The sequence below is a fragment of the Phoenix dactylifera genome, chromosome 5 (assembly GCF_051530095.1).
Source record: "Phoenix dactylifera cultivar Ajwa chromosome 5, Ajwa_hap1_PhDact_Kaust_v1.1, whole genome shotgun sequence".
Taxonomy (NCBI): domain Eukaryota; kingdom Viridiplantae; phylum Streptophyta; class Magnoliopsida; order Arecales; family Arecaceae; genus Phoenix; species Phoenix dactylifera.
In genome coordinates this window covers 37823652-37844487 of record NC_143194.1, presented here as the reverse complement: position 1 = coordinate 37844487, position 20836 = coordinate 37823652, and the positions used below count along the sequence as shown (strand labels likewise).

Here is a 20836-nt window from a genome sequence, read left to right as displayed (position 1 = left end):
AAGATAGCCTGGGTTGAAAATAATGAATATCATATGAACTTGCTAGAGGACCCACAGCAAGGTTGAGTGGATGTTGTCATCGCTCCAAACCTAATCCGTGAAGAGATCTGGTGACCTGACGGCTGACGAGGTCTCTGCTCGCTAATCCAAATTCAGGCTTGGCATTTAGCAGCTCTTTCAAGGAGGAAAAACTTACAGGCAAGAGTGTTTGACAAAGCATGCCTTACTGAAGGAAAAAAATGAAGTGTTTCGCCTCCCCCAATCTGGGAAGGGGATAGATAGGATTGAAGCCATTTGAATGCCCCAGGAGCAGTCATTCAGCACTCATTTTCCTTCAGGGGCTAGGTCATTGTATAAAGAAGCCGCGAGAACCCACGTAGGATTCAGATGCACAAGCCAACGTGAATTTCAAGCTCATGAGATTGAATAGAATTTTCACCTTGATCGAAAACAAAAGCCAGTAACTAGCAGACCAGTGAATTTTATCTCTGTATTACTCCATTTGCAGGTTGATGGTTTTCTGAGTGGCCTAGCAGAAACAACTTGGCCAATTACCTTTGCGGTCATCCTTCACCTAGAGTTGCATGGAAACCTCAACCAACAAAACATATGCATTCGATGCACGTTGAATCTGCCTGATAGCACTCAAGAATTGTGACATCAGCTTTTTATGTCAAGCAGCCCGTTGCCTTGAAAGTTAAAACCTCTCCTGCTCGTTGAGACTTGAGAACCTGCTCGGCGACAAATATATATATATATAAAATATAATTCCATTTGCCACCTGTCACCATAAGCCCATTATACTATTTAACTAATTCTATCCCATCTATCTGATCTCACTAAATTATTAAAAAGATATTACAAAGCACAGACTACTTTTGGTACAGTTTAGTGGGAAAAAAAAAAAACTGATTATTGAGATTCATAGTTGTACATACTCAACTGTGACATATTGCCATCTCTATTTAGTGATGCATTAATTACTACATTTATTTCTTAGAAGCACAAGTCATCATTGTGTAGAATAGATAGCTTAAATTCATTTCATCATGCAGCTTTCCTCGTCAGCTGATCTTTTGATGTGCTCTCAAAGATCTTATCGGCATTGCCAACTTCAAAACCATCACGTCTATGGAATTCCTTGATCTACCAGTGGAAAAAAACAACAACAATTAAAGGCAGGGGAGATGCAGAAGAATAGCAAGACAAAGTTTAATACTTAGATGCACAGACGGGGACTAATAACAAAGTTAGTATCAACTACCAAGACAATATGAAGTTATGCCTGCTAATTTGATACCATATAGTCAAAATTAGCATTTGATAGAGACTGAAAGTACTAGTGTTCAGGTTGCCTGATGTTAAGGCCATGATCTAGCAGCTATTCCAAAAGAAAAAGATTGCAATGAATTACCCCACCTATTGAGATTAATAGAATTTTGGGTTAAATTCAGAAAGTCATTCATTCCGGAAGCAGCAAAAGTACCAATGCTGGCAAATTATTAATGAAATCATCAATGTAGTAACTGGTGCCTGCAATCAAAATTTTAAGGAATCTTCAAGTACAAAATAATCCGAAATGTTCATCGGGATGTTGCTCTTTTCACTTCGCAGAAATGACATCGTGTTCTCCACCCCCCCCCCCCCCCCCCAAAAAAGAAAAAAAAGAAATATATGGCGCTCTTGACTATAGAAAGGTATCGTTTTCATTACATTAAAGGTTTTTTCATATTAGTCCCTGAGAGATACCTGTTTTGCATATTAGTTCCTCAATTCTTTAAAATTGCCAATGAATCCCTGAAAGAAATACAGTCCGTTTCATATAGGTCCCTGCAGTGTCATCTAGTTAAACACAGCTGGAGCAGATATTTGGAGTTTTAGCTGATTGGCATTGGATTATTATCTTGAAGTTTTTACCGTAAATTATGTAACGTTATTTATTTATGTATTTTTTTCATATCAGTTTTTGATTATTTGCATACCAGTCCCTTAGTTTCCCCTGAACAAGATGAACAGGCAGATTCAAGAAGAAGCATTTGTTATAACATCTACAATTTTCGAGTTACGGAAATCCTTGATGCGTAGAACCAAAATATAAAAACTGAAGATTCAAAATGCATAGCACATTTTATATGCATGTTATGGAAAATTAATTTATTGTCTCTTGGACTTCTTGCAAAGTCTTAAGTAGATATAGATACCTACTGATGTGTCATATATGACAAGTGCATATATATTTGAATCAAACAGTGGCTCCATTAAGAACGTAAACCTAAAGACTGTTGGGAAAACAAAGAAATCCAAACCTCATCATTTGCTAAATTTTTATACTGAGGTAGCACAAGCCGTTCTGCAAATTCGATGTATGAACAAGGAACAGATTCGGTGACCCCATCAGCAAAATTAAAAGAAGTTGAATCAGCCACAGTTGAACTTTGCAGTAGAAGGCCATCAGGGCTCACTATCAATAGCAACAAAGAAAAAAAGACCTGAGAATGCTTGTTTTGCAATGCCTGAAAACCATAACAACAGAAGACAGTTCTAAAACAGATCTGACTATTACCTACTAAACAAAACATTAGACTACTGTTTTTGTTAATGCAAGATGACACATTAAGCAAACAGGAAATATTGTGAAATTATGATATCATATCAATAAACAACTGGATGAGAAGTTGTGACCAATCTTATTATGTGGACAAGTACAGCTTGAGGAAAAGGGTCAGATTTGACGAGGAAAAATTAGCTCCATAAGATGTAAGGTTATCTAGTAGGTAGAAAACCTATGAGAACTGGCTACAAAGCATATGTCTTAACCTCAGGTTGCAAGAAGGAGCCAGAACATTTTTTGGCTACTTTCTACGGTACCAGAAGCTTATATTTTCTGCATGGTTCAGAATGTTGGGCCATATGGGTGGTCCAAACAAAAAGATGAACATGGAAGCAATGAAAAAGTTGAGATGGAAGTGTTGTGAAGCATAAGAAATCAATATATTATAAGACATGCAGGATTTATATCAATTGGAAAAACAAAGTGACAGAATTGATTCAAATGTTATAAAACTATGGACATATGCAGTGATATTTCGAGATGACCATGGTAAGGAGAGATGATGGAATATGTGATTCGAAGAAAATCTTAGATGATTGGATTAAGTTTCAAGAAAAGATTTGAAAAATTGCAATAACACCAAAAGTAACACTTAATAGGAATGATTGACAAATGAGAATTCATGAAACCAACCCTAAATAATTGGGAGAAGGCTTGATGCTTATATAGATGTGATTTTCAATTTTACAGTTTATGGACAAAAATTAAACATTCCACCTTCTACACTGAAGCATGAATAAATTATATGCATACACTGATAGCATGTCAAAGCAGGAATCAGAGTTATACATGTGGCATGAACTGGCAGGTGACTATACCATGCGTTATTATGTCAATATTGCTGCTCAACTCAACCCAACTCAACTAAGCCTTACTCCCAAACTAGTTGGGGTCAGCTACATAAATCCTTTTCCTCCATTCCGCTATGTTTAGGGCCATACTTTTTGAAAGATTCAATATTGACCGCTTTGGCACCAAACAATTCAAAGAGCAAATGCATTTTACACTATTTCAAATAGACAATATCCCACAAGCATATAGATAGAGTTGTTTTTTTTTAATCAAGACTACTTTATATAATTAGTTTCTCAAACATGGAACCAGACAGAGTTGATTGCAGACCTTTTAATGTCCCCCCTTCAGAATTCAGTTTGAATCCATGATTTTCAATGAACTCATTCAGGCTTTTGATGTTTCTAATATGAGATTTCAGCTGATGTGTGGAAATAGTGACATGATTCAATGCATAACCATTAACAAGAGTCCATGCAGCATATTCACTTTCCCTGAAACAGTAAACCAAAGAATAAAATAGAATAGCCAAAACAATGTCAGCTCAATAACAAAAAATACCAGAAAATGCAGGATTCAACTCATTTCCTTCAGCAACTGTTAAAATAAATTCTGTGCAGCAACTTAAAACTAAGTACTTGTGATATTATACTTCAGAGTTCAGACTGCAAGGCAAACACCATCAAACAAGATATCGCACTTGCCAGATTTACTGCTAAAAAAGTACCTAGCTAATTGTTGATAGTCAGAATATAAAGGTTTCTCCCATGTTAAACATCCCAATGCACTTGCGATGGATGCATGTTCGTTCCCATTACCAGATGTTTTGATGTATTTGCTTATCACTTCCTGCATGCACAGGCAATAACTGATGGTCATAATCTACAAATAAAAATTGGATACAGGATAAAGAAAGACTGGTATTGGCAAATAAGGTAAAATAAAGGTAACCACAATCAGCTTACAAACTGAAAAGAGAATGTTACAATATGCAATGATCAGTAAGATAAAGTTGAATATACAATACCTTGCACTAAAGAATGCTGGTATACTCATGTAAAATAGCAAATTACAATAGATTAGTAGGTGGTTCAGGATCATTTTAGCATGACATCTGAGACTCGGTGTTATTAGCAGCTGAAACAGACTTCTCTGTTTAACTGGTCACCTTTAACACACGCTATTAGTTTAGAAATTTGAAGATAATCATGATCACTCAATAGCTCTGTCAAAAAAAAATGTACGCATGAAAATGCCAAAGAAAGACTACTTTATGTCACTCTTCCAACAAGCAATATATTTGGAGGCATATGCAGCTGCTTTGGTGTATGTGTGCCCCAGAAAGTATTGATTGATGAAGTGAGGTACATATACACACAAACAAAGAGAGAGAGAGAGAGTTTGGGTGGGAGGGTTTGACGGGGGAGTTGTGGGAGGTGGCGTGAGTTAAACAATTTAGGCCTCATGGTGTATGTTATTTTAGGCAGTATTAACTGCTGAACTGTAGTCTATATATCTTCTCAATTTAAATTCAAGCTCCTTGTTTAACCTCATTTTGATGGGAAAATGCACCTTAAAGAAATTATTTTCATAATGATGAACGGATATATAATGCAGTTATTTTTACACGCATTTAAAAATGAAATGAGGAATGATCTAATCACTTACTTCAATCAATGATGTCAACTACTTCTCTCCCAAGTCCCAACTCGCTTGCCTAATCTAGAACCAATGGATTCTCAGGGCTGTGTACAAGGCTTCAGCCTCATTTCTCCAGGAGGAAAAAAGCTAGTTAGCCAATTCATTTGTTGAATCCTTTTCCCATTGGTTATAGTTCAGGTTAATGCCTCAGTCTGTAAGATCTTCGACATATTTCTATTAATGGAATTATACTAATAACCAGAAGAATACTTAATGAGTCATGTCTCAATTAATTATACATGTTGCTTTAGTCTTTTCATTTGTTAAGATATGGTCTGTTGTAAATCTACACAGTTTTCATTGGTTCCTCTGTCAATGTCATGTTGAATATTTGTCCTCCTAAACTTCATCTAAAATACTCATTTCCAACATATCCTGCCTAGAAATATCAGAATCACTTCAAATGTCAAACTCATCTTTTGTTATCAGAACCACTTATATCCATCATCTTACCAAACAGCTAGTAACAAAATCAGGATTCATGATTGTCTTGTAAAGGGAAAACTTACAAAATCAGTAATTCAGTTAATAAGAAGCAGATCAGAAAATGAAAACATCTCAACGAATGGGAGCAATTCAAGCAATTTACAATAGTATGCAATATATTTATAAAAGATCATAAACTATACATGAAGTAACTGAAATTTAATAAAAAAAAGGCATTATTGAGTTTGTAAATATTCAAGGCAAAATCATTTAACGAGCAATTTAAGGATGATTATAGAATTTTTCAACAAGTCACAGAACTTTGCCACTAGTTTTAACAGAGCATTTCAAGCCTTATATGTACCTTGTAAAGGCCTTCATTGAAGTCTTAAAAAGGCATGCAACAATGACAAAACTCATTTGAAATGTGTCTCATTCGAAATGTATATCCACTTCTTCAACCTTGCTCTAGCTCAATCAAGCATATCTATTTCAATCTTCTTTTTTTTCTAAATGACAAACCCAAGATAGCAAATTGATCATACCATGTGCATAGGTAGATTATATTGCCGCCTAACTTTGATATTCTTATTTTATTGTGGTATTCAAATTTATAATTTCTCATGTGATTAAGAGTTGCATCTTAAAGCCCACAACTTTACTGAATGTTTGTAGCACAGCATCCTTATATAGGATGCATCATCTGTTTGGCAAATCAATCAGTCGCACCAATTCTGGATGGCACAAAACTCTGCAAAAATCAATACTCTAGAATTATCCACAGACCATGACAGTGCTACAAATTTTCTTTTGCAGTCTCATGCTGAGTCTCTAATACGTTTTTGGGCTCTTGCACATTATGTAGACAAATCAAAACCATTGTATCCAATCTGGTGGCTTAAAATCAGTATGCAATTATGTTTTGAGACCACAACAAGAGGTATTTCACCTAAATTGATATAAGATGGCCAAACTAAGTCTTAATGATCTTCAAGATGTACTTGTCAATTATCAGCACACCATCCCACATCATCCATCAATGCATGTGTTTTTCCAAATCTTAGAACCCTTGAAACTTTTTTCAGTAACCTGATTTTTAAAAATTCATCTAAATCCTTTCAATTTTTAATATGAAGAAAGTATTTATCAGTTATAGTTTGAAAATTATACCAGAATTTTAAAATAGTTTGTTTGTTCATGTATACAAAAACTTTTCAGAACATGAAAAATATTGCTGTATTACAGCCGAACAAATCAACTAAGCATCATACAGAAATTCAGGACTTGGGACTACCTGACTTTGAGAACTCATCTGATCCACAAGAAGCTCTGATATAAATATCCTTGGCAAAGGCCCATCTATACCGTTTCCACCATCAATATAATCAATCTTGGGAGGTGCAAACCACAATGCTTTCAACTTTTTTGTGGGAAATCTCAATTCTTCGCGTGGCATATAGCCAAAATCCATGAAAACTTTTGCCATCGAATCAATACCATAACCTTCTACCTTTGGTTGCAGATGAAGCACATTATTGTACATCAAGAATGATGCAACATGGATCAGTTAAGAAAGTGGTAACTATTGCATCAGTTGAGTACAACAGATAAGCAAAAACAGAGTAATTAGAAAAACCAGTTCAGTGTATACCCCAAATGTTCGGAAGGCAAAATGATCATAGCAGATATGGTCACCATCGCACGAACGAACAAGGTCCAAAATAGCTTTGGCAGTTGGATTCCTTGTCATGTAGACCTTTTCCATACTAGAAATTATTGTTCTGAAGAATGACTCAGCACCCTGTGACAAAGAGAAGACTAGGGTTTTTTTAAATAAAAAAAAGAGAGGTTGGCCAACACAAGAAGCTTACAAGTAGCTGACAAATTATAATTGCCAAAACCATTCTATGTGGCAATCTTCAATGGTAGAAATAAACCATACGAGTTTTGGAGGTGCTTGGGATTTAAGGCATGCCCAACAGTAACTTAACACCTTGTCTCAAGACATACAATTTACAGGCCTAGGACGAGATGGTATATCAACAAACCATGGCATTTCATGGTTCTTAGTAACATATTTTGACTTAGCAGAGCATATGAAATCCCACAAACAAAGATGTGTTGAGTTTACATCATAATCCAACCATATGCATATGACAAAACAAACATCCAAAGATTCAATTACAGAACTTCCATGTCTTCAACCTTAGCACGAGGAACTTTACTTGCGTGAATATGTCTCTGACAAATTTTGTTTGCAAATAGATATACAGATGTTCTTTTCAACAGTTTGCTTGCAAATTATCTGAGCCAGTTTTCCACGAGAAAAAAAATCAACCTTGCTGATTTTCTAAGCGAGCAAAACTAGAGAAAACAATGTAGACTTAATACTTTGAAGAAACATCATACAGGGTGCCCATTTTCTGGAATGATGCTGCCTTATTTAGAAAACTAATGCTGCTCATAGAGGGCATTTTCGTTTTTGTTTTAACTTTACAAATGGGTCTGCAGAATCCTCCAGTACTATGGTACGTGTGATGCCCGGAGGTTTACAAGATTAACGGCTTTCTTTTTGTGTCTTTAACTTTTAGTTCTTCTGCTTCTTGATTGAAAAGAAATCCACCGTTCCACGGTTTCCATGCGTCACATCATGATTCTTGAGCTAAAAATTGTAGACGTTAAAAAACTACTCAAAAAATTATGCATCAAAGATCAATTGGTAACCAAATCAGACCACCTCATCGCCGGTGCTTTCCGATTAAAGAATCAAGGACTTCTTGATAAAATTCTATTTCATGGAGCTCTGAGAAATCGAGCCCTTATAAAACATAGTTCTTCTTCTTTTTTTTCTTCTTCAAGAGCCCTTCTGCCATTCGTTTTCCCCTATCCTCCTCTCTGACGAACAAAAGAACTAGGAAGATCTTTAATACTCTGAATCAATTCCAAGTAAATCGTTCAAGAATCGAACCACCGATGAAAAGGGTAGGGAAGAATCGCAGGTACCTTGGGAGGTGGATCCGCGAGAGCGGTCGCCTGGGATCGGGCAGCCATGCGGAGGTTTCGCCTGCGATCGGAGATCGGTCGGGCGGCTACGGAGAGGGAGGAGAGCGAAGGAAGCGAGACGCGAGACGGCTTCGAAGCGGAGAGGAATATCGGAACCCTGGCGACCGCTTCCATGGATCCAGCGGAGATGAAGCCCGGGGTTCGATTCTTGCATTTTATATATACAGTCGCGAACAAATTACGTGTCGCCAACTCGCCACTTCTTGGAGGAAGCACTGGATGGAAGAGTCACGGAAACGAATTCTTTCCCCAAAAAAAAAGGCCAAAATAAATAAATAAATAAAATAAAGGAGCCGCTCCCTCTGCCGGAGCGCGTGGTCTGGCCGCCACGCAGTTATTGGCCCGTGCGGTAGGCCCGGAGGGCGCCAATCGCGCAAGGGTCGGAGCCGCGGGGGTTCGACCTTTTTTGGATTTTTTTCATAAATATCATTTTAAATATCAAAATTTGTATGAATATTTTTTTAATTGATATATATATAATATTTATTTTGCTGTTTTATTTTTTATTCTTATTTTTGCACGTATATCTACATTATCTAACGCCTTTAAAAAATTAACGGTTTTAAATTAAAATTAATGAATAGAAGTGCAGGAAGAAATATTTATAAGGCAATCATGATAGAGTACAAAAAAGTAATATCAAATTTTTTTATTTTTAATTAAAATAAATATTGTTTTTATTACTATATTAGGGGCAAATGTGTGAAAATAGTATTTATGAGGGTACATAAATAAATATAAATTTTAAGAGAATATTCATACAAATTTAAATTTTTAGAAAAATATTCATGCAAAAAAATTCATCTTTTTTTTTACGATGCAAACTGTTGCATTGCGAATTACACATATATCAAAGCACGCCGCATGGATCTCATCAAAACAATTCTTGAATCGAGGATGGTTCGAGCTTGAATCAAATCGTACGTTGATTCAAGCTTGCAAGCTTGGATTAATATTTAGTTGATAAATTTAAAAGATAAATAAAATATAATAATTAAAGCTTTAGTTCAATGATTTATTATTTTTATAATATAGGATATAATATAAAATATTTTAAAATCTTATCGAACCAATTTTTTGCTTGGTTTTTAAAATTAAATTTAAGCTTTCTTTGTTGGTTCAAGCTTAGTCACACTTGAGTCAAGGCTTTCTCCAGCTGTTGCATTTGTTTGGGGGACCTAGTGCAAAATACTACCATTATTCAAGATTGGTATAAAATAAAAGTTTCTTATGTTATTTAGCTTTGAAAAAAAAGATAAATTTGTTCAGATGAATTGAGATTTAATTAACTGCCTGGGCAAAAGCAATAATTGCCTTCCCTCGGGGGAAAAAAAAAACAATGACTGCCCAACAAACTTAAGAGAAAGGGCCACTGATAGATATTTGCTAAGAAAAACTCTGAAATTTTGAATTTTAAGGATGTTTCTCGTCAAGTAACGTTACAGGCCCCAGCCATGACACGTTCAATTGAAAAAAAGGGGAAAAAAGGAATATTCTAAATGATGAGCACACGTGTGTCATGGTGCGAACAATGCTATCGCACGGGACATTGAAATTATTAATATTTTTTCTCTTTTTGGCATGAACACTTCCAACCCGAGACTCTAAAAACTCATTCGAACTCATCTGGTTCTTATTTTTTTTTCTTATTAAAGTATTTTTTTGAAAAGCTAATATCTGCACCTATGATATTTAAAAAAATAATTTTTATATATTTGGTTGACTATAAAAAATTAGCTTAGAGTATATTTTCTCAAAAAATTATATAAAATATATCTGTTATAATTAAGTAAAAAATTTTAATGTAATTTATCTAAACTCAAACATTTTTTTAAAAATAATTTTCAGCCAGTAAAAATTGATTTTTTTCATATTTTATTCATTTTATTTTGAGAACTTAAATTACATATAAGATATTTTTTTATTATTTTTGTTGATCGAGAATTTCTGCTATTCCCGAGAAATGTCCAATTTCTTAACTCTTAATGCTCCTTTATTTTTTTTTGGACTCATTTGGTTCACGAAAAAACTTTTATTCATTAGAATTTTTTTTTTGAGAAGATGATTTCTGAGAATATAATATTTATTTTAGCATGTTTAGTTGATCATGAAAAAGTGGTACATTACAGAGTGGCTTATGTTTTGTTGAGCATCTACTTTTCTGAAAAAGTTGCATGAAATACTTATACTTTTTAGGAAAAAAAAAGACATTACCCATGAATTTTGATAGCTTAAGAGTATTTTTTTTAAAAAAACTCCAATTCTCAATCGATGAAAAAGTAGTTTTTCCATATTTTTTATATTTTTTTATAAAATATAAAACTCCAATTCTCAATCTATACTTTTTTTTTGCAGATAACAGAGAAACAGTTCTTAATCACTGTATAAATTATAATCAGACAATGGTCTTACATATCCAGTAAACTATTATCCCTTTATCCCTGGTGGGAAATGATCTGGACAGAGATATTTCCATTATAATTATTATCATAATTGCTTAAAAATACTTAATACATATGAATTGCTTGCAAACTTGAGCTGCTGCATTTTTTTTAGTCATCAGGGCTAATGTCCCAAAGTTGAATGAATGAATGTAGATGATGTCTTTGAGCGAAAAACGGACATTGCAAAAGCTGCGGAAAATGAACTTGAGAAGGTACTTAATCTGTAGTTTATTTAAACTTTTGCTCCAATCAATGACTAATTGAGTGTAAGCTTCTGTGCTAATCTGTTGTGCAGGCCATGTCAACATATGGGTACAAGATTGTGCAAACACTCATTGTGGATATTGAACCTGATGAGTGAGTTAAGAGAGCTATGAATGAGATAAATGCAGGTAAGTCTGCTATTTGCTGGCTGGGAGTGTGGATTGCGCAAAATGTTTGTCTTAACATTTGCATCTATAATTGCTGCAAATAAGTTTGACCTGCAAATTTAAGCAGATGTGTCTTTTTCCTTATGAATCATAAGTTATAGAGAACCAGCTACATGCTTAACAGTTCACATTTGCTTTGTAAAGAATTTGCTTGCATGTTAGTGACCCAGTGACACTGGCTGCTGACAACTGATGTATGTTTGCAAATGTAGTTTTAATTGCAATAGGCATCAAGAAAACTAGTTATCCTTGGGATTTCCATTTCTGTTATTCCTTTTTTTCTTTCATGCATTCAAGAAAACAGCAACCTTTGCTTGGAAAATTTTATTTCTCTTCATAAAATATACAACAATAAAAATATGGAAATACCTGCCCAAGAATCTGTTAACATAAACTGACTATTGTATGACAACTACCTGCTCTATACCATGGTCGGTCAGAATTGAAATGGATGCTAAACACTCTGGTGGTAGTTTTAGAATTGTTAGAATTTCATATGATTTCTATTAAATCATTCCCCACCTCCGGATTCTTTATAACTGTATTATTAATTGCTTAAACAGCTGCTAGGATGAGGGTGGCAGCTAATGAGAAAGCTGAAGCTGAGAAGATACTGCAAATCAAGCAGGCTGAAAGTGATGCAGAATCCAAGTACTTAGCAGGGCTGGGCGTAGCAAGACAACGGCAGGCAATTGTGGATGGTCTGAGGGATAGCATTCTTGCTTTCTCAGGAAATGTGCCTGGAACCACAGCAAAAGATGTTTTGGACATGATTCTAGTTACCCAGTACTTTGAAACCATGAAGGAGATTGGCGCATCCTCAAAGACTTCATCTGTGTTTATTTCACACGGGCCTGCGGCTGTGAAGGACATTGCTTCTCAGATAAGAGATGGACTCCTCCAGGCTAATACAAGTCAGCGAAGTGGTCTTGAGAAGCAATATAGGCCAATGCAGAGGCATGGAACATACTATTTCAGAGAAACTTTGGGGAATAAACATGTGGGTATCTTGCTGGCTGCTGCGAATATTTTGGTCTAGTAGGAGAAACTAATAGCTTATACTGTAGCCATGATGCTGTCACTTTGTGAAATCTGAGATCGGTCAAAGAAGCAATTATCGTTCATGAAACCTTATAGTTGCCATATTTTTCATGATATTGAGCTCATGTTTATTACCTCTTTGTATCTCATGCTCAGTACCGCTCAAGTTATGCATTTGTTCTCATTGGCTGGATGATTTGATGAGAATGACACAAATATTTACAAGTCACTCTACAGTTACAAATTTCAGAGTCCAACCTGCTACCAGATGAAATTTACAGGGAGTGAGATCACTGTATGAGGATCTTGTCATGATGCTGTCAGCCTCAATGCTTCTCAGTTTTTTTCAACTATCAGCTCAGCTCCCATTAAGAGGAGCAGCCCAAATGTGTGATCTACTGCATGAGTCAACCACTGATTGTGGCAAGGTTAACTTGATTACGGGTTACAGTTTCACTTCAGAAAGGTCAAGCTAACACAGTTAGCAGTGGATATTGAAAACAAGTTAGACCTGCCTTGCTTGATAATGTGGTTAAATGGAATATTTTAACAAGAATTTTTTTTGGGACATGGTAAATATTCACAGTTAACCCACGACTAAATAGATAATAAAATCAGAAAAAAAAATATAAATAGACATGGATGATATATTGACAGATCAAAGATGTAATGCTGGGTTCAACTACCGGCCATTCGCTAGTCCCAGCACCTGGGAGTCTGTGATGCATGCGTGCTCTGATATTCAATAACCATTTGCGGCCTGCCTCTGCACTTCAGAAGAAACTATATGGAAGTTTTTAACAGGAATTTGCAGGCACATTCTATTATTGGATCCTGCGAGCCATGAGCAACTTCACAGGCGACAGCTATTTTCAGGCAGAAATAATACTAGCATTGCATAATATTTGTGGGTTCTACCAAGTTAATAACCTTTTTGCATAAAGCCATCCCCATGCCTGAAAGTAGAATCAGGTCAATGTTTACAGTGTTTAAGTCGCCTTGCAGAAAGCCGTGCTGCGTCTTGAAGTTTACCATCTTACGCAGCAGAAGCATACCCTATCATCATAGCACAGCAACCCAATCATGTGAAAATAAGCGCTCAATTCCACGATATATATACAAAACATTCGAAACAAGTACTTGAAACATCCATTTTTCCTTTCCAGTAAAATATAAATCTTTAGAACATTCACACATAACCTGGGAACTATGTTGTGTGCATTATTGTTGTAGTGAATATTTCAAAGACTGACCTAGAAAAGTGCAGGAGCCCTCGCCAAAGCAAAGATCAAAGAGCTCCTTTGAATGGCACACCATATGTATTGCTGCCAGTAAGCTTCTTGCAGCCTATAATAAACTTCAAAGCTTAAGGAATCATATTTCCACTTCTCTTGTGGTTGTAAATGCAATCTGTAATGTGACTAATGTCCATTGACCGTGTTGCATCCCCATGATACAAGTTCCTTACAATCCCACCAAATTAACAAACCTAAATAACTCAATTTATATAAACAAGAGAACTCAATTTTTGATAACCAGGAACTATTCTTATTATACAGTCTCACCAAAAAACATGAGAAGCTCTTCATTGCAGACTGCACACTAAAGAGCATTGCAAAGCAACCATGTAACAGCTGCATTTAAATGAGGACTAATCACTCATCACTAGAGTACTCATCCTCTTTATCTTCATGTTCTGTGACAACTTTCTCGATGAACTTCTTTCGAATTCCTTTTATGACAGCCTTCTTTGATGGATCACTCCCACTCTGACCATCATTGAGCACTGGATCAGACTGGCAAAGGGTTAAAGCAACAGCTGGAGGGAAAAAAGAAAAGATCTTAGTAATAAATCAATAGATCATGAACAGCTTTGCAAGCAACTTCAGATGCACAAATTGGTTGTCCAACAACATGTTTTTAATAGCAGAAACTAGGCATATGTTCCACTCCAAACTACAATGGAAGATGTAGGAATTGAAAAATGCAGTGGTCTGGTGATATTGCATAAGAACTTGTGGTAAAATCAGCAGGTAATGTTCCAATGAAGATGATGCTTAAACTAATCTCTGATGTGGAAATTCAAGTCCAAGCACAGAAACAGATTCAAGATGCATCAACAAGAACATGAACAATTAGTCTCATCCCATAGTTATAGGTTTGGCTCTAGAACCTACACAATAGTTTCAAGGTTATTTATGTGTATTTATATGTATTTTTTAATGGAGAGCATGTATGTAATTTTTCAATGAATTTGATGAGATTTTAGCTTTCTACTGGCTCATTCGATGCTTTCTTCTTCTAAGCAGATTCTCTTAACTTGTTTATGAATTACCACTAGTTGCAATACATGCCAATCAGGTATATTGTTGACAAAGTTAAATAAACAACATATAGTTTATATTCACCGACAAAGCACATTGCTAGATCATGCTAGGCGGACATCAAATAATTTATGCAGATGAAAACTTCGAAACAAATACATGAAGTTTAGTCTCTAAAATGATAACCTGTCAAGGATGATTCCTTTTAGTTTTGAGCTGAGCCTATTATGAAAATTTCACTCATCGTTTCATAGATGTCTCTAAAGCAAATAAAGAAGCCATTAGAATAAGATAACATTCATTATTTTGTCACATCATGGGAACTTTTTTTATACATCAGCCAAGATTATTTCATCTCTTCTTTCCTATCTTATAATGGGTTTTCCACTCATTGAATATCAAGATCAAAGCATCAAATGATAGTTGACCGTGTTTTTACCACATCAGCCGATATCTCCAAGATTTTATATTGGCTGATAACATCTGGATCAGTTAATTGCTTTAGAAATTATTCAGACTTCCATCTTGACTGAGAAAAACCAGTATCTTATTTCATTTCAGTAATAGACCCACTCAGATTGCCGAGTTATTACTACTTATATATTTCAAATTTAATATATAGATGATTTTGATCAAAAATAAAAAATAAAACAGTACAAGCCTACAATATGGAGTTAACCTCAGAAAACATATGTCCTAAATCAAATGGCTATTACAAGCATAAATGCCACAAAAACGCATCAACTTCTTTGACATGCAAAGTAGGTGGGGCTGAAAAATCTCCATTCATAACAGTTGCACGGGTTACCTTCAGGTGTGCATCTCCGAGCACCAAACTGATGCAACCCTACATAAGTTCCTTTAACTGCACCATTGTTGTAAACCAAAACAGTTGGGAGGTTGCGGTCTGGGTAGTTCGGAATGCAATCCGTGGAGATTATCTTTACAAATTTTGTTGCAGGGTATCTGGTGGCCAGTTCTTCCAGGCAACGCAACAGTATCCCACATTCTGGTATTCTGCCATCCAAATTACAGAACCAATCCAAAAAAAGGTAAACACCACAAAGAAATAGTCCAAATGAATGCGGCGAAACAAAAAAATAGTTGTGAAATAGATAGTCTTCATAGGCATAGGAAATACTACACATTGACCCAGCACCAAATTTTGACAAGTTTGCCGATCACTGGCATCCGACTGGCAAAGAATAGTTCGCAGATAATAATGAACAGATTTTATTTCTAAACAACCTGCAAATGCTCTTCAAGCTATCACAGTTGAATTCGAGTTGGGATGAAAAATTTACTGGTTGACAATAAGGAACACTCACAAAAAAGAAAAAAAAGTTGGGGCTTTAATCAAGAGTTCATCAACGAGAGGGAATCGGCCAAGAGAGAAAGCTTGAAATCTCCCCAAAACCAAAATTTTAAACAATAAGATAGAAGAGAAGCCCTAAAATTACCCATCCTTGTAGAGGAACACGACGACCCAGACATCGGGCGGCGCCTGCGAGACCTCCCGAACGAAATCCGATCCGGAGATGGGGACCACCGACCCGAACCGCGAAATCCTGGCCTCCTCTCGCATCTCGGCCAGCCTCTTCTTCCTTCACCACAGCCAAACCACAGGAATCCGTACAATACATTAAAAGAGAAAGGATCGACGGCAAAACAAAATAACCCTAGGAGGAGAGGCGAGGAGATTACCTGTACTCCTCGAGGAATCGGTCGTCATCGAGATCGAGATCGTCGTCAAGCTCTTCGAGGGTGCGTTCGTCGATCCAGGCCTTGGATTTGGGCTGGAGGTCGGGGTCCTCGGCAGGGACGAAGGGAGGGGGTTTGAAGGGCTCGGGCGTGGGGGGCAGGTTGCCGAGCTTCCGCTGGATGTCGTCCCACTGGGTGCTCGCGCCCTCCACGTCCTTGTACACGAAGTGGTAATCCGCCATGGCTTCCTCTCTCTCGCGATCTCTCCGGAGTCTGGAATGGGGACAATCGGAGAGGAAGCTCAAAAGCGGAGGAGGCGTGGGAGCTCCGAGATCTCCAATTATCTAACTTGGGTCGGACGATTTCGAGATCTACAATATCTAACTTGGATCAGACGGCCAAACGCTTTTGATCTAGTTTGATGCGCTTCGGCTTCGCTTTACCGAGGGCAGGCGATTACGCTCTTTTAAGGGGCTATGCATAAAACTGCTTAAACTATATTTAAGCTGGTGTCGTCAACCGGCTCGCCGGGTCTGGTTCAGATTTAGCCCAAACACTTCTCTAGGTAAACCGTCCCTCCGGGAGTTGTTCAGATTTAGTTCGAGCACTTCTCTACCTAAAGCTAGGGAGCCACATCTAGCTTTTATTATATCTACATATAATAATTTATAAAATCTGTACTTACATCTAGTTAAATTAACAATATTAATAAAATTATTTATCTCATGTAAAAAAGCCGAAATTGTCTTAAGTGGGAGGAAGATATATATATTTTCTTAACTCCGTGGATAGTTGTTATGTCACTTAAGATTATTTTAGTTATTTTTGAAAAAAAATTTAACACAGTATTTAGGTTCCATTTAAGATTAATAGTTCGACTGACATTCTCAAGTTATGGGCTAAAATATTGAATAGAAATAAACCTATAGGGTTAAGCATAAATTTTTTGAACTATTGGATGTAAATATAATTTCTCCCTAATCTTACATAGATTTTATTGTAATTTACTCCTATTATTGTGATTTAAAAATTGCAGTTGCTCTTTGCTACCATATCGTAGTTTCTTCTTTAAATTAACCACATCATGTATTTGAGAAGCAGTAGAGCAGTCCAGTACCTCTGGTCAAGCAAGAAGCTATGAAGCAGTAGAGCTCATGGTAAAATTTCCAAAGAGTTGAGATCCCTGACCAGTTCCATGAAGGAACCGAATCTTGGCGACCATGATTCTGTTGAAACACATTAATTCTAAACTTGTCTTAGTTGGTAATCATGAGATGCTACGTGTTCGCCAGGTTGTCTCAGATATGTCATCTGAAGTGGGAGAAATTTTAGTTTTTGGTCTCAAGCGCTCTTCAGATATCTGGCAAAGCACAGGATAGAAAAGCAGGTTAGGAGCAACTGCACTAAAAGCATAGAGCTGCTGAATGTGATGGAGATGCAGCAGATGCCATTGGTCCTGATGCATGCCACTGGCTTTTATTTTGAAAAAAAAAGAAGCATGGTTTTACATCTGGATCATCACCTTGTCTACCAATCTATGGGGCTGGCTGCAACTAGATTTCCAGACAGCCTTACTAAGAGGAAATCTGCTTGTCTGCTTGACTCTGTTTTAGTTTTTCCTTCTCGTTTTTCTGCTGGTCCTTCTTTACTTGGTCATATTGTTCGGACAGCTTTAATTTTGTTTCTTTTTATTTTTTTGTTCCTTTGAATGCATTTGAGGTATAATGTTCATGATTATTGTTCCCATTTTTGTTTATGATCACAATGATCATCAATCTAGGCACTGTCTTATCAAGATTCAATGATAATATCCTTGTGAAGCTTAGGCGATGTCAGCGCCCTTGATGCATTCCTAAAAATTCTTAGCAGGATCAAGTGATTTGCTTCTTTTCTGAATGATATAACAACCTCTATAGGAATTGCTTTGAAAGTAGAATTAAAGCCTAGTCTCATTTGTGATAGAAACTATCTATACAGCTTCTAGTGAAACAGATTAGTTTCTCAAATGTCTGATTATGATGGCATGCTTAGTAATAGGCGCTTGCAACATTTTCAGAAGTGTTTACACCATAATTTAAACTTTGGATATAGTGCACATTGGTGGCATCCAAGATGTTAGTCTTGCTGTCCTCTTCTCAACCTTGCATGTTGTTAGGTCTAATCAAGTTGGACTAAACAATAGGGGCCTTCTTAGGACAGGACCTTGGATAGTAGGACTTGTTATGATAGAGGAAAATATTGATGGAAGTTCTGCTGATTGTTCTTTGGATTAAGAACTTGGATTTTATCCTTTTTTTACGATTATTCTTTTTTTTATCCACACTCTTTCAAACTTTGTGGTGGAGCATACGGACAACTCTTGTACTTAATGCATGCCATCCCAATAGTCATTAGCATTTTCACATGATCTTCATTTGACTCGCATGCATATTATTCTTGCAGTCTTATTTAACTTCATCTTTCCAAATTTTCATGCATGCATGAAGAATGTTAAAGACATTCTCAATCTACTATTTCGTTTCATTAGTTCGCATAAATGAATTCGATTTCTCTCTAAGAACAAGACATGAAACCCAAGTTTTCCCTACAATTTTACTTACTTGGAAGATTTTTATATGCTAAAAATGGGTGACTACAATATTTAGTTGTATATTTAGGTGGTAAGTTGTAGGAATCCTTGCAGCTTGCAATGCTCATCAGATGACTTGGAAGTGCCTTGATAGCTCTGCATGAACCGAGATGCCTAACCTGTTGCAAATGGTGTGCATCAACTTATATAGATATCATGTTTTGTGTTTTTATGTGGTCAGCATTTACTGGCTAAGTCTAAGTCTTATTTATTGTTATCTTAAAATTTAGTAAGTACCCTTTACATTCTGAGCTCTTCGAAAATTTCAAACCTTTTCATTCACTGGAATTTGGCAAAGCTGCTTATATCCAAATATACCTTATCAAGCTAGTAAAATCTTTTAATAATGATAATAGAAAGCAAGTTCAATTCCTCCTCCCTTCACATAAAAATCTGTCTATGGCCTCCTTTGTTCTTTTTTTATTTTAAAAAACTAAATTTAAGGTTAAAAAATTTCGAGAAAGTTTTGTAAGAAAATATAGTAACTTCTAAATTTAAAAAGTTGATACAAAATTTTAAGGCTAGGATAAAATTTTCCTAGGCCCTTCTGCAGTAGCTCACCAACCCACAATATGATCGAGTTCTGAATAAAATTTGCATGAAATTATAATTAGCTGATTTTAGAGTATAACTAGTATAAAATAAAACTTGCATCGGTCTTGTACAAGCTTGTTATCTCTATACTATCTTTTGCTTATTATGCTTTAACAAGTTTAGTTTTGGTTATTTATACTGCATATAATTCTTGTGATGTATTTTCTGAACTCTGCCCTTAAAGTAAATCCTACTCAAAACTTATATAAAAGGTACTAAAAACTGTTGCAAGTTTTTAGTATATGAACATGGTAAGGCAAAAAAAAAATCTAGTTGGAGGGCTAGTGGCATCCTTCCACGCTAGCTCACCAACCCATTGGTCCAGGTTGTACAAGTGTTAAATGAAATTTTCACGAGGTTGTGAATAGTTGAATTAAAAATATTATTAGTATAACAGAAAACTTACATAGACCTTGAGCAAGTTAGTCAAGATGTTAGCTCCATATTGTATTTGTTTATCGTGCTCTAACAAGTTCTGATATTAGTTATTTATTTATTTATTTATTATTGAATAATTTTATGAAGCAGTTATCATTTTAGGTGTGTTTTCAAATGCTATCTTTTACAAATATGTATAAATTCTATTCAAAATTTATGTAGAAAGTATTAAACATATGCAAGTTCTCAACACTAATAGATCTGTTCAAATGTCTGGCGGCCTACCAGCTCCGCTCAAGCCCAATGTGTTTCGGACATATCTGGGCTGGGGTTTTAAGCTCGATAGATCGAGTTGGGCTAAAAATTTGAGCCTGCTCATTAAATGAGCCAAGCTCGAGTTTACATTGTCTTGGCCCGAAACTAGAATGTATATAAATAGAATATATTACAAGTGGATGCCCTAGCTCATCATTCGTCTTTACTTCTCACCATGGTAGTGCCTCCGATCACTGAGCATTGTCCGACGATCTCTCGATCTCGTCAAGAGTCTCTAGGTCCTCAATGCTAGGATCGATTTGCTTCGGTGGCTTCTCACTTCCTAAGAGGATCAATGACAAAAGGATTGACGGCTTGATCGGGTCTCCACCAAGGAAGTGTAGACCGTCGGTGCTGAGGGAGATGCAAACTCCCACCGTCTTGTC

The 20836-nt window shown here is 36.1% G+C and overlaps 3 protein-coding genes across 6 annotated transcripts; 1 reads left to right on the top strand and 2 right to left on the bottom strand.

Annotated features, from left to right (window-relative positions):
- Nucleotides 1-806: 806 nt before the first annotated feature.
- LOC103709778 (plant/protein) lies at nucleotides 807-8844 on the bottom strand. 4 transcript variants are annotated; one of them, XM_088722738.2, is made up of 7 exons: nucleotides 8534-8844; nucleotides 7182-8425; nucleotides 6825-7040; nucleotides 4131-4252; nucleotides 3734-3897; nucleotides 2307-2461; nucleotides 807-1146 (listed from the first exon to the last, which is right to left on the bottom strand). In XM_088722738.2, exons 2-7 carry the CDS (start codon nucleotides 7293-7295, stop codon nucleotides 1048-1050), a joined length of 870 nt encoding a protein of 289 aa, XP_088578864.2. In that variant the 5' UTR covers nucleotides 7296-8425; nucleotides 8534-8844; the 3' UTR covers nucleotides 807-1047. The 4 variants fall into 4 exon arrangements, with proteins under 4 accessions (XP_088578864.2, XP_008793501.3, XP_088578862.2 ...); XM_008795279.6 differs by having other exon boundaries at nucleotides 7182-7331; XM_088722736.2 differs by having other exon boundaries at nucleotides 7182-7348; nucleotides 8534-8778.
- Nucleotides 8845-11410: 2566 nt separating this feature from the next.
- LOC103709797 (hypersensitive-induced response protein-like protein 2) lies at nucleotides 11411-12507 on the top strand. Its single transcript, XM_088723026.2, has 2 exons — nucleotides 11411-11429; nucleotides 12032-12507. Exons 1-2 carry the CDS (start codon nucleotides 11411-11413, stop codon nucleotides 12505-12507), a joined length of 495 nt encoding a protein of 164 aa, XP_088579152.2.
- Nucleotides 12508-13888: 1381 nt separating this feature from the next.
- LOC103709779 (Thioredoxin superfamily protein) lies at nucleotides 13889-16916 on the bottom strand. The gene is made up of 4 exons (XM_008795280.5): nucleotides 16538-16916; nucleotides 16294-16437; nucleotides 15642-15850; nucleotides 13889-14328 (listed from the first exon to the last, which is right to left on the bottom strand). The coding sequence occupies exons 1-4, from the start codon at nucleotides 16774-16776 to the stop codon at nucleotides 14165-14167; spliced, it is 756 nt and encodes a 251-aa protein (XP_008793502.2). The 5' UTR covers nucleotides 16777-16916; the 3' UTR covers nucleotides 13889-14164.
- Nucleotides 16917-20836: the final 3920 nt, after the last annotated feature.